Below are 16,247 nucleotides of genomic sequence, written 5' to 3'. Positions count from 1 at the left end.
CCAAAACAGAAAAGGGTGAGAAAGAAACTCAAGACGGCCCCACCTTAACTTTCTTCAGCATAAGAAAAAGGGAAAGAGACACTCTGCCCATCTTTTAAAGATTTAATTATATGTACATCAATAAATTTAGAGTGCTGGTATTTCTAGCGGTGTCTTTTTCCTAACCTGGTCTATTTTTAAGGGCTGATACTAGAAGATTGCAGACAAAATCTCACATAATAATGTTTGTTATACATATTTGAGGGAAGCCTGGGTAACAATAGGTGATATTTTTTTATCACAAACTTTTTCTCGAATGCCTTTGTATGTCCCAAAGCTGTCAAAGGAAACCATGCTGAACTGAGAATTTGGGGCTTTATAATTCTTTGACACCTGGAAGGAATGGAAAAGAGGAAAGCTTCAAGTGAAGATGTTTTTCCTGAGCTTGTCCTGAATCTGTCCTTTAATAAATCCCATAATACTCTTTGAGTCTGTGTACAATATTTCACTTGATGTCTGTCCATTTTTTTTTTACTGTGAGCACACATTAAAAATGAAATTCTATTGCCTGCTCTCAAGAGAAAGTGTATATCTACCCAAACACATACACAATACACATATACATTCATAAACACACACACACGTATGTATGTATGTATGTATGTATGTATGTATGTATGTATGTATGTATGTATCTATCACTGTCCATTTTGAAATACGTAGTGGAAAGAAGTAACCTGAGAGAGTTCATAAGAGGTTGATGCTCTTATGGAGCAAAACTGTGACTGAATCTGGATATTCTGCTTCGGATACCACAGAGCCCCCTTCCAGAAGATAACAAGGAAAATTGATGAATTAATTAATTATTTAATTGGCCGCTCATCTTATCACAGGGTAACTCTGAGTGGCTTACTCTTACATAAAAGCTAACACGTAAAACGTTAAAATCCAACATTAATACCAAAAATGCACGTGGGGGAGGGCAGGGGCATGAGGGGGGAGGTAGGATCAGTTATTACTGAATCAACTCCCTCCATTGCTCTGATCCCCCACTGGGGTCCCAAGTCAACTGGCACAGCCAAGTCTTCAGGCCCTTCTGAAAAGTTGGGAGTGTTGGGCTAACCTCAGATTGGGGGTGGGTGGGGACAAGAGGTTCCAGAGGGCTGGGGCCACAGCAGAGAAGGCCCTGCTGCTGAACTCCACCAGCTGGAATAATCAGGTTGACAGGACCCTCAGCAGGTCCCCTCCTCTGCCAGCAAGAGTGGGGGAGATGGTCCCTGAAGTAACCTGAACCCATAGACCATGAACTAGATCTGAAGGGTGGGCTCCAGTGCAGGTTACCTACCAAAAGGAATCTTCTAAAACTTTAGAGCAATCAAGTGAAACTTTGATATTTTGAATACTTGGATCATCCTATGCATGGTGACACCAGAACTGAATAAGTCTAACGTTGCTTCTGCATCAAGATTACTACTTTCTTACATGGATCTACCTTGAGGAAAAGATACTTTTATTACATTTATGTGTGCAGTCAGACATACGTTTCATTCTAAAAAAAGAACATAATGGAAAAGCAGGCTCGTGTGTCACCTTGTTTGACAATAATTATTAAAGTTAATGATTAGACTAGAGGAAAACCATGCCAAACTAAAAAGCAACAGCCGGAATAACAATGTAATAAAATAATCAGATGTTCTTTACCGTTGTTGTCCCAATAATCCTTGCAAACAGAGCAAAGGGCAGTGTTAAAAATAAACCACAAAGAACATGAAACAGTTATTTGCAAAAGAAAAAGCTCTGACATTCAAGCAATATATAGAATTTATAGAATCGCACACAGCAAGGATAAATTGAGGTTGATCTGCAACACATCACACAGACAAGGATGTACATATGGGTGTGTGTAAGAGAGAGAGATGATGAAAGCACAATGTTCCTGGGGAATTGTTACAATAGGAAGAATGGTGACAACAGAATATTTTTCAGCTTCATTTGACATATGACAAGTTGCCTATGATCTATGAATAACTGAAATAAGTTTTTTAAAAAATCCCAGAGGAGCCTATAGGCAAACACACTTTGATAGGTCCCTAAGGCGCTTTTTTTCAAAAGGCAACAGGACTTTCTTTGTTTTTCCTTGAAGATGTTCATATCCAAGAAGCTTCTTCTCATCCAAGAAGTCTAATTCTCCAGAAGTGGAATGTCTTCAAAGAAAAATAGAAAGTCCAGTTGCCTCTTGAAAAAGCACCTTTGGGACAACTCTGACCTGGATGGCTGAAGACTCTCCATTATCAAGCCAAATCAAATCTGTATTTCATTGGTCTGAACTTTCCATGTTGGGGAGCAATCACCACAAAGGCGCTTTTCAAATAAACTACAAACCCAACACAAATGTTAACATTCAACCACGGTGGAATCCCCTCAGTGAAGTCACAGCCCCAGTTTTGAGTGTCACCTACAGAATGTGGATTCTTCTTCTGCAAATGCAATTTTCATTTTTATGTTAGAAAACTGATTTTTTTTGGGGGGGTCACTGAATCCTAAACTATAATTAATCAGTGACCCATTTCAAAAAATATTTTAGCGATGTATGAAGATTCTATCTTTGATGTTTCAAAGAGTTGGCCCTTGATTTTCTTTTAAAGAGGATTTTCTTGACTGTAAATTGTACTTCATATTTAGACCCTTATTTAAAAACTAAAAAAATACCGGGCCACCCAGGCGAAACAATCTTACATTTCATGGAACAAGCCTGCACATCACCAGTAAGATTTTCAAGGGGACATATCAGATTGGGGTTAACTGTAGGGTGGATGATTTATTGCAAAATTTGGTTCTCTATGTGCCTATTTGCATTTTTGAATTAGCTTTACCTATTTGATACAATCAATGGACTTGAACAAGTTTTCTTCCTCTTTCAAAGGGACATAACTTTTGCCATCAATTCGGCATATAATGATTCAGAGGAATGTCCCTCTTGTAACTCTTTTATTTTTATTTATTCTGTTTTCTTTGAACCTACTTGAATTTTTGAATCAGTTCTGTAAGTCTGATACAATCCATTTGACTTAATCAATCAAGGTCTCTTCTTCTTTTAAAGGGACATGTAACTTGACTTTTTGCCGTCAATTCAGTGTATACAATGACTCGGAAGAATGTCCCTCTTGCAGTTCTTTTTCCTCCCTGGAAGCATAATTTAGAGGAGGAAGGAAGAAGAGCCTGCTCGGATTATGACCAAACCCTTTGGAAGGACTTAAGGGTGAGACGCAATGGAACCTGGACATTCAGAGAAAGGCCACATTGTCCTGGCAAACATCACCTCTGGCAAGCAATAAAGACAGAAGAAGGGACGGGGGAGAAAAGAAAGGAAGACATACTTGGATCTGACAAGATGGAGTCGGTTTTCGGCAAAAATTGGTCACAGCGGACTCCTTGGTAGCCTTCTTTGCACCTGAGGAAAATGGAAGAAATGACAAACATACGCAGGCGGTAATAACAAGCTACAATTTCAAAGCATCATTTGAATGGAAATCTTGTTCATAATGCACACAATGTTCATAATTGCGCATAATGTTCACCCACAATCTCCAGAAGTCGCAGGTGCTCCCACCCTGGAGGTTTTTAAGAAGAAATTGGACAACCATTTGTCTGAAATGGGATGGCGTTTCCTCCTTCAGCAGGAGGTTGGACAAAAGGCCTCCAAGCTCTCTTCCAGCTCTTGTTATCCTCTTGTTGTGTTATGTGTCAAGGGAGTCCATCCATTCATAGCTAACTGGGGACTCAAGGACAGTGTCAGCCTTGGAAGCCATATTTCATTTGGAAGCTTTGAGGCTGCCACATTTAGTGCTTGGGAATTTGGGAGGGGGGATTTCTTAGTGAGTAGATGATTAGGCTCAACAACATTCTTTCTGAGAGAGTCAAGGACATGTTGCCCTGCACCTGGAGGGTAGTGTCTGGAGGAAGGTCTCCAGTTGGGACGAAGATCTGATTGGGCCATGATGTGATGGACTGATGGGTGCAGGGGATGGATCTTTGAATTTCTCTTGGGGAAGGGAAAACCTGGAACTCTCAGATTCAAGTTTTTCCAGATGTGTCAATATGACTTCTCTAATAAATTCTTACTTGGATGAACTTTGTCTCTGAGTGCTGAATGAGTACGGGGAGTTTCGTTGGAACACTGACATGCAGCTATTTCTCAATGTTCTATTCCACTAACAGTTTCAGATGAACCAAATGTATTCTTCTAGGGTGCAGACAGTTCAAGTTATTATTATTTGGCTACTTTAATTATACCTGGGACCTACACCTAGTTTTACTCATGTGACCAACAATATAGGGCTTCATTCAGTGGAGTGGATAGACAGGTGGGTTTGGCCTGCAGAAGGGCCCCCATACAATCAGTTGGAAGAAGTGTGGAAGTGGTTCTTGGGCTAGTGAGCATGCCTTCGAAAAGCAGCCGTATACCGCTCCTAACAACGAGAGCAATCAACCAATGGAACAACTTGCCTTCAGAAGTTGTGGGTGCTCCATTTACTGGAGGCTTTCAAAACTGGACAACCATTCATCTGAAATGGTATAGGGTCTCCTGCTTGAGAAAGGGGTTGGACTAGAGGACCTCTGAGGTCCCTTCTGACTCTGTTGTTCTGTGTTATTCTTATGCATCTAGAAATAATCTTTTGCAAGTTTATATTGCAGGGGAAAAGACAATACGTATGGGATATTTGTATTCCAGGGAAATTTCTTTGCTACATCTCATATCTTCTGGTATAAATGCTAGTTTTTTTGTTTTAAAAAACAAACAAACCTTTCTGTAACCCATCAAGTTTTCTCAGAATAAAATAATGTGTTGGGGGATTACGTAACAAAGCCATCAATGACATTGCCGTATTCAGACATTTTTTCAATCTGACCTTTTTGATAAGATGATCTATAAAAACAAGCAACGGATTTCCAGTGTTATTCTTTGGTAAACATGGAGCGAGAGTCACCTCTCAGTACCATTGAGCAATTTTTTTTAATGAGCAGGGATATAAATCAGCATTCAGTGCAGTCCTTATCGATGCTGGTAATTAAGGGCAGAGGAATTCAGAATTTGTCAATTCATGAGTAATCAACTACTGCAGTTGGTCTATATCAGGGAATTTTCAAATTGGGTTGAAAAATGATGAATCCTAAACGTTCCCTTCTTTTCCCTATGTCACTTTCACTTTCTATTTCATAATATAGACGAAGTCATCTCCCTCTGACAATCTCTCTCCTACCAACCAAACCAAGATAATTTTGTGAAAATTATAGGAAACGAAGTCCAATCAGAGGTTACTCCAGAGGTTACTGCTATTACTTGAATTTTATCTGGGCACAACTTTGATTAATTAATCTATGGACATGTTATAACCATCACCTTAGCTTAGATAAATAGAAAGGGACATTTGGCAATTGGAAAACTGAAGGCATGGAACTTCACATCTGCATATAATATCCAGAGAATCAAAAGTAAGACATAAATACATATACAAGAAATAAATCTGTATTCAAGGTGAAGTAGGGAAGGGAAGAAGGCTGTAGTTTAACCATCCATTTGGCAATACACAATGTTTATGACAGACATGACATAAGCCCAGAGCACAGGCAGTGTTGATTTTTTGCTAAGACCTGAATGTCTAAAGAGTCTGAAGGTAACTTTTGGGAAAGATGTAATGCATACTACACATAGCTCCTGCCATAAAATTAGCAACGGTATTCAAAAGTCAGTTCAGGGTAGAATGCAACTGGCATTCTCTTATTCCTGCTACAGCTGCTGTTTTACTTTGTTGTTTAAAGATGCCCAGTGCAATGCAAAATATATTTTTTGGAAAAAAACAACTGCTTTGCCTAACAACAATAGAATAAAATGTAGCGTTTCCCACCAAGTTGTCAAAGAATGCTTCATGGCACAATGCTATCTCTAAAATATATCACAATGAATGCAATCAGGCTTTTCTTTTAATTAGCAATGTCTGCCCCTCTCTCTCTGTCTCTCTGTCTCTGTCTGTCTGTCTCTCTCTTTCCATAGGTAGATTACTTCCCATCTATATTATTGGTGCAATTTAATAATGAGAAATTATTTGTATTATCCAATGAATTAGAAGTCATCCGTTTCAATTTACTGCTGTGATTGGATCCAATTCAGACAATTGTTCGATTTAGACATTCAGTTAATTGCCTTCAAATGTTTGAGTTGAAGCTTCGCTGAACTTTAACCATGAATGGTGGGCCAGTAAGAAGCACAAGGTAACCAAGAACAGTAACAGAGAAGCCTGAATCAAAATACAGCTATTTCAGTCTGTTGCAGATCAAGACTTGTTTAGAGCTCCTATGTGCTCTGAATTTTTTTAAAATATTAAATATGAAGGTTGTATTTATTTACATACACTTAGTAAATAAATACAACCAAAATGGAGTATTTTTGGTTTTGAGTCATACATATCCAGATGCCACCCTCATGGTGATACTCTTGACAAAGATAAGAACTCTGCATTCTCTGAATAGAAATGAGACATTTCACACTTCTGCTGAGTGAGCATTCCCATGACCAACCCTCTCCAAGAAATAAGTAATCCTGCTTGAAAAATCCAAATGCAGCAACAATTAGCTTTCCCTTGGCATAGATTATAAGGGTTGTTGATTCACCATGTGTCCAAATGTAGCAATAACTGGTGTTCCCCCCACCCACAAAGTGAGTTGACAAAAAATGGTTCTATCCCTTCTTTTACCCTAGCTCAAAAATGGACCGCTCATAGCTCTTGATTCATAGAGAAGCAAATATTGAGTTTCTTTTCTTTTCTCTCTTTATGTTTTTGCTTTCATGTAAAATGCATCCCAGGGAGCACAAATGCCATCCACTCTCTAGAAGGGGAATTTGTGAATAACAAAAATAGCTCCCGTGGGCTATTTCCTCATGGTTCATTTTGTCATATTCAACAAACCTAACAGATTAGGAGCAAGGACTGCATTAACCTTGTGGGACAATTTGGTATCTACACAAGAGTAAACCTACACAATTACCTTAAGCCTGTCTGCCCATTTTTCAGTATTATCCAGATCACCATTACTGCTACTGCTTCATTGTTATAGTTGTTATTGTTATTTCAGTCAGAATAATTCAATTATTCTCCCCCTAAATCTATTGGAGAATGTTAGCATTAAGTGTTATTGAAACATAGAGATACAGAAACTTGATACAGATGCATAAATTGCTTTACCACTGACAAACTAGAAGGTCATAAATATGCAGAAGATCTGCCTATAGTATCTATGGAGATTCTCAGTTCTCCAGGTCATGGTTGTCCCAAAAGTGCTTTTTTTTCAAGAGGCAAGTGGACTTTCTTTGTTCTTCCTTGAAGACGTTACTCTTCTCATCCAAGAAGCTTCTTCAGTTCTGACTGGATGGTGGAGAATGGAAGGATTTATATCCTGAGAGTCGTTGAGGCCATTTGGAGGTTTATCTGTGCCTTCAGAGTCAACTGAATAGTGTAAATGGATATGGAGCCTTCTTTGAACTCCTGAAAGGATTGTACTGTAAGTAGGAGATACAACACAGTCCTTTCAGTGGTTTATTATCATCATCACCGACATCATCATCATCATCAATCATCACCATCATCATTGTTGGAAGGGACCTTGGAGGTTTTCTAGTCCAATCTCCTGCTCAAGTAAGAGACCCTATATCATTTCAGGCAAATGGCTGTCCAGTGTCTTCTTGAAAACCTCCAGTGATGGAACACTCACAATTTCTGAACACAAGCTGTTGCACTGGTTGATTGTTCTCACTCTCAGGAAATTCCTCCTTAGTTCTAGGTTGCTTCTTTGCTTGGTTAATTTTTATGGAATAAATTTATTAATTATGGAATAATTAATATGGACTTATGGAATGAAACTATCCCTACCATTGAGAGTGCTGCATGTTTAAAGAAGAACAGAGATAACAAATTGCAAAATGTTCTACCAACCACTATTTTGTAGGCAAAGAGTCATCCCATAATGCCAGGCTAGAATAAGCTGTGGCCTGGTTTAATTCATGCAGGCTTCCCTTCTTATAACCATGGAAGAGAAACATCTGTCTGCTGTGAACATGAAGGGGAGAATGTAGTGCATCAGAATTGCTCAGCTTCTCCATATGGTGGGCGGTTCATAGGACCACGTTTCCATATGGCCAAGGTTTTAATTGATGAGGAGCTCTCCATCTAAGAAAATGAAGGGACAGGCTTCATCTGCTGCAGCTCCACTTTGAATGGACACAAAGGACTATTCTAATAAGCCAATCTACCTTCTTGCAATCCAGCCAGGAAGACTGTCCTCTCGTGAAGCATATTTCTACAAGTTTAATGGCAGAGCAGAGAACATAAAAGGACTAAACAAGAATAATTATTAATTAATTTGAGGCGCATAGTGAAGGACAATCTGCTCAATTAGTTTTACTCCTAGACTGCTTGTGAATTTGGACAATAAATAACAACATTAGGGCTTAGATATTCTATGGTCTGTGTCATCCATGAACAAAACCCAACAACCACCTGACAGCAATCCTATGTTTGTCTAAGTCGAAGGTGAAAGCAAAGCTTAATTTTTGAATTGCATTTGTACTTGGTTTTAACTAATTTTATGATTGTTCACCACCAATCAGTGGTCTGGGATGGTCTGCTATAGAAATTGAATGAATAAGAAACAAAAAAAATAACATCTGCATTGAGTCACATTGAACATTGGATGTTTCCATGGAGAAGTCCAGCTTGCTTTGTTTTTAATCGAGTATTTTTTGTGAGCGTGTTTTTATTCCATGTTGCTTTCTCAAGCACAATAGGAAGTAATTTGTTTCTACCTTCTTTCTTCTTGTTATTATTAACACACAGTCTCCCAGATTGTTCTGAGCTGACTGACATTGTTAGTTTCTAGGAGACCTGTTATGATATAAGGATGATTCCAAGTAATGCATTTCTTTGTAATTGGTGAGATGAACTGGGAAGTATGGTTCTTCACTGGTTCTCCTCCCATTCCTCCTGAATCCAATTGGTGTTGGTAGGGTGGAGAGGTCCAGTCCTAAACCCCTTCTTTATGGGATGTCAGAAGGCTAGGTTCTCTCCCCACTCCTGTTTAGCTCTTCATGGAACTGCTGGGTAACATCATCCATCAGCCTGGGGTTAGGTACCATTGGTATTGTGATCTATTCAATTGTGCATCTCAAACCCAGACCCCCAAGCTACACTGTCAAACACTTTCTCATTGCCTGGAGTCTATATGGATCTGGTTTCAATTCAACCTTGACAAGACTGGGTGCTTTGGTAGTGATTTTCTTCTGGTGATTTTCCATCTTTAACTCTGTCTAGAGTTATATTTCCTCAAGCAGAGTTGGCATGTAACCTTGGGGTTTTCATGGACTCCTGGCTCCTGATGAAAGAGCAGGTGGTAGCATGGTTAGGACAGCCTGTGCACAAACACATCTTGTGCAAAATCTGTGTCCTTTCCTAGATCAGGAGGTGGTGCTTTCAGTTCACTCATGCCTTGGTTGGTCTACTACTGCAATGTGCCTTGCATGGGGCTGCCTTTGAAGAACATTTGAAAGTTGCATATGGTTCAGAATGCAATGGCACACGTGGTAGCAGACCCGCTGTGATGCACCCACATAACACTATTGTTGTGTGAACTGCACTGGCTCCTAGTAGGCTCCCAGGTGCAATTTAAGTTGCTGGTTGTCAGGTTTATCAGGATCTCACTGATGGTTTTTTGTTACAAATAATTTTTGTTTTAATTGTATTGTTTATTTTATTCTTCTTCATCACCCAGAGTTCCTTCTGCTAGTCAGGAGGCCCTGTCCCTGTGGTAGAATCAGGATTTTTCTCCTAAACAAATGTTTGAATTACAAGGCAGGGAACAATAAAGTACATCCAAGAAGCTGATATGTTTACTTAACAATGTTTATAGGCTGTTTCATCCTGGAGGAGGAAGAGGAGGAAGAGGAAGAAGAAGAGGAGGAAATCAACAACCGATCAACTTTAGTGTTGAGCATCTCTTATGTTTGACAACCAAAGTGTAAGGTCATTGAGACCCAAAGCTTCACAGCAAGAAGGCTTCTCCTCCATATAAAAGAGAACATTCAGATAGGATGTTGTGCTGTGTTGTGTTTTTCAATAGAAATTACAGATTTCCTGCCAGGTCACTGTGTTCCAGTTTCGGTCTGCCGTAGCTGGCAGACCAAGATGAAGGTTCATTGGGCAGATGTGTTCTCCACAAATGACTTTTCATTTTCTAATCATCATTCAATCAGGACATAAGCCCAGGCAAAAATTATAAAAAGAAAAACACAGAAAATAAAAAAAAAACTCGGTACATGACTGCCACAGTAGCAGAATATTATATATATTTATCTAACTGACAATGTATTATCAGTTAGCTTAATGGTTAGGCAAAGGGGACAAAACTCATTCCTTTTCCATTTCTTAACCCCAAAAATAAGACGAAACTCATGCAATAGGAATTACTATCCATTTTATCAGGCTGGGAGAACATTATGATGTGTGTTTGGAGATGTGTCATCAGCAGCTGTAAAACTGATTTGGCTAACTTCAATTTTTATTGCATTTCCACTCACTATTAATTTCTTCATAAAAACAGCAAAGCTTTCCAGACATATTCAAAGTAGCCCAACCATCAGCAGAGTCATTCTGAATGGAAACAAGCTCAAATGTTGATTAGAATTCTAGCTAGACTGAAGATGGATAAACGGGCAGATGGGTAGATAAATGGATATTTGGGTGGATTAGTAAGTGGGTGGATGGATGGATGGATCGATGGATGGATGGATGGATGGATAAATGGATATAGGGGTGGGTGGGTAAATGAGTAGATGGGTAGGTGGATAAATGGGCAGATAATTTTCTGAAATAAATTTCCTTATCTTTAGTAATGTAATGCAAAAAGAAATCATGTTCATTTTCTAGTTTGTTTTTAATCAAATGATAGGCATGAAAATTTTGTAGGTTCCCAAACATTCATTTGTAAGGGGCAGAGAAGAAGTAAAATAGTTCTCAGAACTTTCCTCCTTACACAGTTTAGGCTTTCCAATCCATCTGATCACCAACATCTTTTAAGCAATCAACATTAAAGGAACCTGGCTCTCACTTCCCTCAGACTGACCCAAGGCAAATGCAAATTGGTTCAAGACACTCATCCACTTGTGTCGGATTGTCTAGGTACGACTCAGGCTATTGGCAAACTTGCTTCCATTTACCTCTGTCCCATAATATGCACTGTGAGGAAAAAGAGAATGTGCTGGCCCATATATATTGTGGCATCAGAGTTTCTGGACTATTACTAAGGTTGTCTTCCTGCTTTCTTTCTTTCTTTCTTTCTTTCTTTCTTTCTTTCTTTCTTTCTTTCTTTCTTTCTTTCTTTCTTTCTTTCTTTCTTTCTTTCTTTCTTTCTTTCTTTCTTTCTTTCTTTCTTTCTTTCTTCCTTCCTTCCTTCCTTCCTCCCTCCCTCCCTCCCTCCCTCCCTCCTTTTTTTCTTTTCTTATTTCTTTTATATCTTTCATTCAGACTCCTGGCAATCACCTGGGTAACTCTCTACGGTTTTCCTGGCAACATTTTGGCAAGTGGTTTGCCATCTCCTTCTTTCTAGGACTGAGAGAGAGCAGCTGGCTGAAAAGTCACCCAACTGGCCTCATGCCACTATACCAAACTGTTTCTCTCCAGGACTGCTCGAGATCATCCAAATAACATTTTATGGAAGCAAAACCATTCTACTTTTCAGAACTTTAAATTGGCATTGAACTCTGTTGAGCAGAACACAGAGTCAAATGCTAGTTAATATATCTCACTTTCTATTTTTAAAACAAAACCTCCAACCCTTATCATTCAAATCCAATTTATAAAAAAGCCTATAGAAATCATTAGAGACAACACAACTGTTTTAACCTTAATCAAACAAATTTAAAATGCAACATATAACCACTTTCGCATATTACTCTTATCTATAAACAAAACCTTAAAACAGGGGTGTCCAACCTTTCACCTTCCCTGGGCCACATTACAAGATGAAAATTTGGTTTGGGCCGCACATAATTAAATTAAATAATTAATTAAATTAAATAATAATAAAATAAAATAAAATAAAATAAAATAAAATAAAATAATAAAATAAAATAAAATAAAATAAAATAAAATAAAATAAAATAATTAATAAAATAATAAAATAAAATAAAATTATAATTTATTATTTATTAAAAATTATTTATTTTTTATTTTATAAATTTCCGCCAAATTTTGGGGGAAGAAAGCTCGCCCGCCTCGCGCCTACCTCTCTTCCTGCAAATTATTTATTTTTTATTAATTTTCCGGCCAAATTTTGCGGGGAGGGGGAAGAAAGCTCGCCTGCCTCACGCCTACCTCTCCTCCTGCAAATGCAGCAGCGGTGGCGGCGGGGGCAAAAGCAGCGGCGGTGGCGGCGGGGGAGCAGAAGCAGCAGAAGCAGCAGCGGCAGCGGCGGGGCAGAAGCAGCAGCGGTGGCGGCAGGGGCAAAAGCAGCAGCAGCGGTGGCGGGGGGCAAAAGCAGCAGCGGCGGTGGTGGCGGGGGCAGAAGCAGCAGCGGGGGGGCAAAAGCAGCAGCGGCGGTGGCGGCGGGGGGAGCAGAAGCAGCAGCGGCAGCGGCGGGGCAAAAGCAGCAGCGGCGGTGGCGGCGGGGGGGCAAAAGCAGCAGCGGCGGTGGCGGTGGGGGGCAGAAGCAGCAGCGGCGGCGGGGGCAGAAGCAGCAGCAGCGGCAGGGGGGCAGAAGCAGCAGCGGCGGCGGCAGGGGCAAAAGCAGCAGCGGCGGCAGGGGGGCAGAAGCAGCAGCGGCAGCGGTGGGGGCAGAAGCAGCAGCGGTGGCGGGGGGCAGAAGCAGCAGCGGCGGTGGCGGCGGGGGGCAGAAGCAGCAGCGGCGGTGGTGGGGGCAAAAGCAGCGGCAGTGGCGGGGGGGGCAGAAGCAGCAGCGGCGGCGGCAGCGGCGGCAACAGCAGGAGGTGGCGGGGCGGGACTTTTGGGCTGCGGCTGCCCGCCTTTTCTGTTGCTCGCCTCGCCCCGCCTCGTGCCTGCCTCTCCTCCTCCTCCTCGCTGGATCTTTCATGAAGGTTGGGGTGGGCGTTGGGCCGCATTACGAGGCGACCTGGGCCGCATGCGGCCCGTGGGCCGCAGGTTGGACAAGCCTGCCTTAAAACAACATCATACAGTTCTGATTTAAAAAATCATTAATAAAATTTCCCTGAAAAAACAACTTATCTATTTTTACCTTGGTCAAATAAATCAACTTTATACAGTATTATTTCCCCTTGCTCCCAATAAGCTTGATCTTTAGTTCTTTCAAAGAATATACAAACACTTGTTTTCATTTTTCATTTCTTTTCACAGAGTCACTACCAAGATTAACCAATCCTATTTGAGGGTCGTTGAAGCACTTGGAGGTTTATCTGTGTCCTTAGCGTCACCTGAGTAGTGCTAATGGTTCCTGCAATGACCCTGAGGGCACAGATACACCTCCAAGTGTCCTCAAGGACCCTCAAAATGGATGCAAATGACTAGCTGTCTTCCTTCCATACCAATCCTTCCATTCCTCACCATCCAGTCAGAGCTGAAGAAGCTTCTTGGATGAGAAGTGAAATGTCTTCAAAAGAAAAATCACAAAGTCCAGTTGCCTCCTGGAAAAAAAAGCACTTTTGGGACAACCATGGCCACTGTAGAGATTCACTCTTTGAGAGGGGGCGGGGGGAGAGAGAAGTGGAGATCCAACTAATAGGTTAGTTGAATCAACTCTGATGATCAATGGTGATCTAGCATAGCTGATGGAACATATACACCTACATGTTTGAAGATGTACTAATGATTAGCAAGAAGGCAGCAAAGTAGGTGACTGTTTTGTTAAGGTTAGTTTTTTACAAGATAAAGGTTTCCCCTGTCTGGCTGTGTCTAACTCTAGGGGAGTGATGCTCATCTCCATTTCTTGGCCAAAGGAGCCAGTGTTGTCCGAAGATGCTTTCATGGTCATGTGGCCAGCATTGCTATACGCCAAGGGACATGGGGTGTTGTTACCTTCCCGCTGAAGTAGCACCACTTTATCTACTCGCATTTGCATGATTTCGAACTGCTAGTTGAACTTTTAGTTTTCTTAGCACAAGCTGATATGTACCAATTTTTGTTTGAACATTGTTGTATCTTATTGAGCTTATAGTAAGGAGGGTTGCCTAGTTGGCATGTTTCATTTAAAACTGACAGGGAGGCCCACCGTTTGAACAAGTTTTGGATGATTCTCTCCCCTCCAAACTGCCATCTCCCTGGAAGATCACTGATAATTAAATAAAGGTTTCGAGATCACCTGTCAAGATTTTAAAAATTCCCTTTCTTCAGTTTCAGCTTCAAAAGATGCATAAATGAATAGCCTTAATTTTGGCATACATCTGAAATGAAACAAGCAGTGTCTTTTTTGTCCAGTTCCTAACAATGCATATAAGGTACATTATTGGTTGTATGATTGGTTGCCCAACTGTGGTCGAAACAAGATGGGGTGAAATTATAAAGAGATTTGGGGAAATCTGGATTGCTATTTGAATAAATCCCAGTGGAAGGTCATAAGGCTGTGGCGATAAACTAGGAGGAAACGTACTAATGTCTTAACATTTCCACATCTAAAAACCTAGGTTTTTATACATATATCTAAACATATATTTCAAGGATGTCTTTTCCTAGTCATATCTATCCAACCACTAGAGTGGAAAGGCTGGGAATGCTATGGGTGCCCCCCTCCTAAGGAGGTCCATCTGGTGGGACCAAGAAGAAGGACTTCCTCCATGGGGGCTCCCCCATTTTGACATTCTTTCTCCAGGCCCTGAAGTCCTGGTTTCGCCAATGAGACTGGGGACCCCAGAGTGAGATGGAGCCCATCAAGTGGATTGTTTGATTGTGGTCTCCAGGGAGGGTGGGAGCTATATGCAGAGGTGGCGTTCAGCCAGTTCTGACCAGTTCTGGAGAACTGGTAGCAGAAATTTGGAGTAGTTTGGAGAACCACCCAATCCCACCTCTGACTGGCCCCACCAACCCCATCTAGTCCCAGATGATTGGATGGGTCTCCTTTGGTTGTCCTGCAACCAAAGAAGGGAGCTGGAAAGCAGGTTAGTGGGGTGGGAGGGAAGGGAGATTTTACAGTATCCTTCCCCTACCATGCCCATCAAGCCACACCCATCAAGCTGTGCCACCCCCACCAAGCCATGCCCACAGAACCAGTAGTAAAAAAATTGAATCCCACCACATATGCTTTTCTACTGTTCCTGTATTGTAAGCTGCCTGGAGCCCGTGAGAGTGAGCTGGGTGACCATATACATTTCTTACATAAAACAAATAAATACCGAGCAGCAAAAGTGTGACCCAGTGGCCTATCCTCAGCAGAAAACTATAGTCCATACATCTATATTGTCTAATTTGGAAAGCTTCTTCGCATTTTAAATTTTGCACTAAACCAGGGGTCTCCAACCTTGGCAACTTTAAGGCTGGAGGTCTTCATCTCCCAGAAATCCCCAGCCAGCAAAGCTTAAAGTTGCCAAGGTTGGAGACCCCTGCACTAAACTGCTATAGAAAACACATCTGATAAAATTCATCTTACCAACCCCTGTATTTTGTCTGATGCTTCCCCTCTCTAGTATTGCTTATTTATTTATTAAATGTATAACTGCAAATGTATTTAAATTGACATCATCCTCTTCTGCTAGGAGCGTTCAGTGACTGAAAAGCGCTTTCATGCATGGCTATATAAAAGCGTTATTTTACTAAAGTCTGCACAGCAGGGGGCATATTTTCAATAAATTTATCTGACATTTATCTCAAAATAAGAATAATCATTATAAAAAATTGCCATTTTATGATGGATGGGTAATAGCTGTGTGAAATAAAAAGCATTGCGCAAGTATTCAAATATTTGGAAAATAATGCAGGACATTAATTCAAATACAATTTCCAAGCACTAAATTTGTTCAGAACATTTGGTCCAAACCTTTAATGCATTTCTCGGTAACTTAAAAGGTATTAAAATGGATATTAACTTGAAAAGCAATACATATATTTTGAAAATAAATGCAGAAACAGAATATAATGCAAGGAAAGTTATTGTCTCAAATATCTGAGAACCACTCAATCATGGGACAGTAAAAATTAGATGGAGAGCTTTGAATTCAGAGTAAAGACCAAAAGAAATTGATCATATCTCATCTTAAACAA

General features: G+C 40.5%; 1 protein-coding gene across 2 annotated transcripts in view; it reads right to left on the bottom strand.

Annotated features, from left to right (window-relative positions):
- The window catches only part of NRG3 (neuregulin 3), a 424,549-nt gene that overhangs the window by 95,042 nt on the left and 313,260 nt on the right, over positions 1 to 16,247 (bottom strand). For both annotated transcript variants that reach the window (XM_087963966.1, XM_087963965.1), the window contains exon 3: positions 3,357 to 3,430. In XM_087963966.1, the coding sequence (XP_087820092.1) occupies positions 3,357 to 3,430 (74 nt within the window). The remainder of the gene's footprint in view (positions 1 to 3,356; positions 3,431 to 16,247) is intronic.

Source organism: Notechis scutatus, chromosome 4, assembly GCF_049901735.1.
Source record: "Notechis scutatus isolate UNSWTSFEM ecotype Mainland chromosome 4, rNotScu1.2, whole genome shotgun sequence".
Taxonomy (NCBI): Eukaryota; Metazoa; Chordata; class Lepidosauria; order Squamata; family Elapidae; genus Notechis; species Notechis scutatus.
This window is presented reverse-complemented; position numbering and strand designations above follow the sequence as displayed.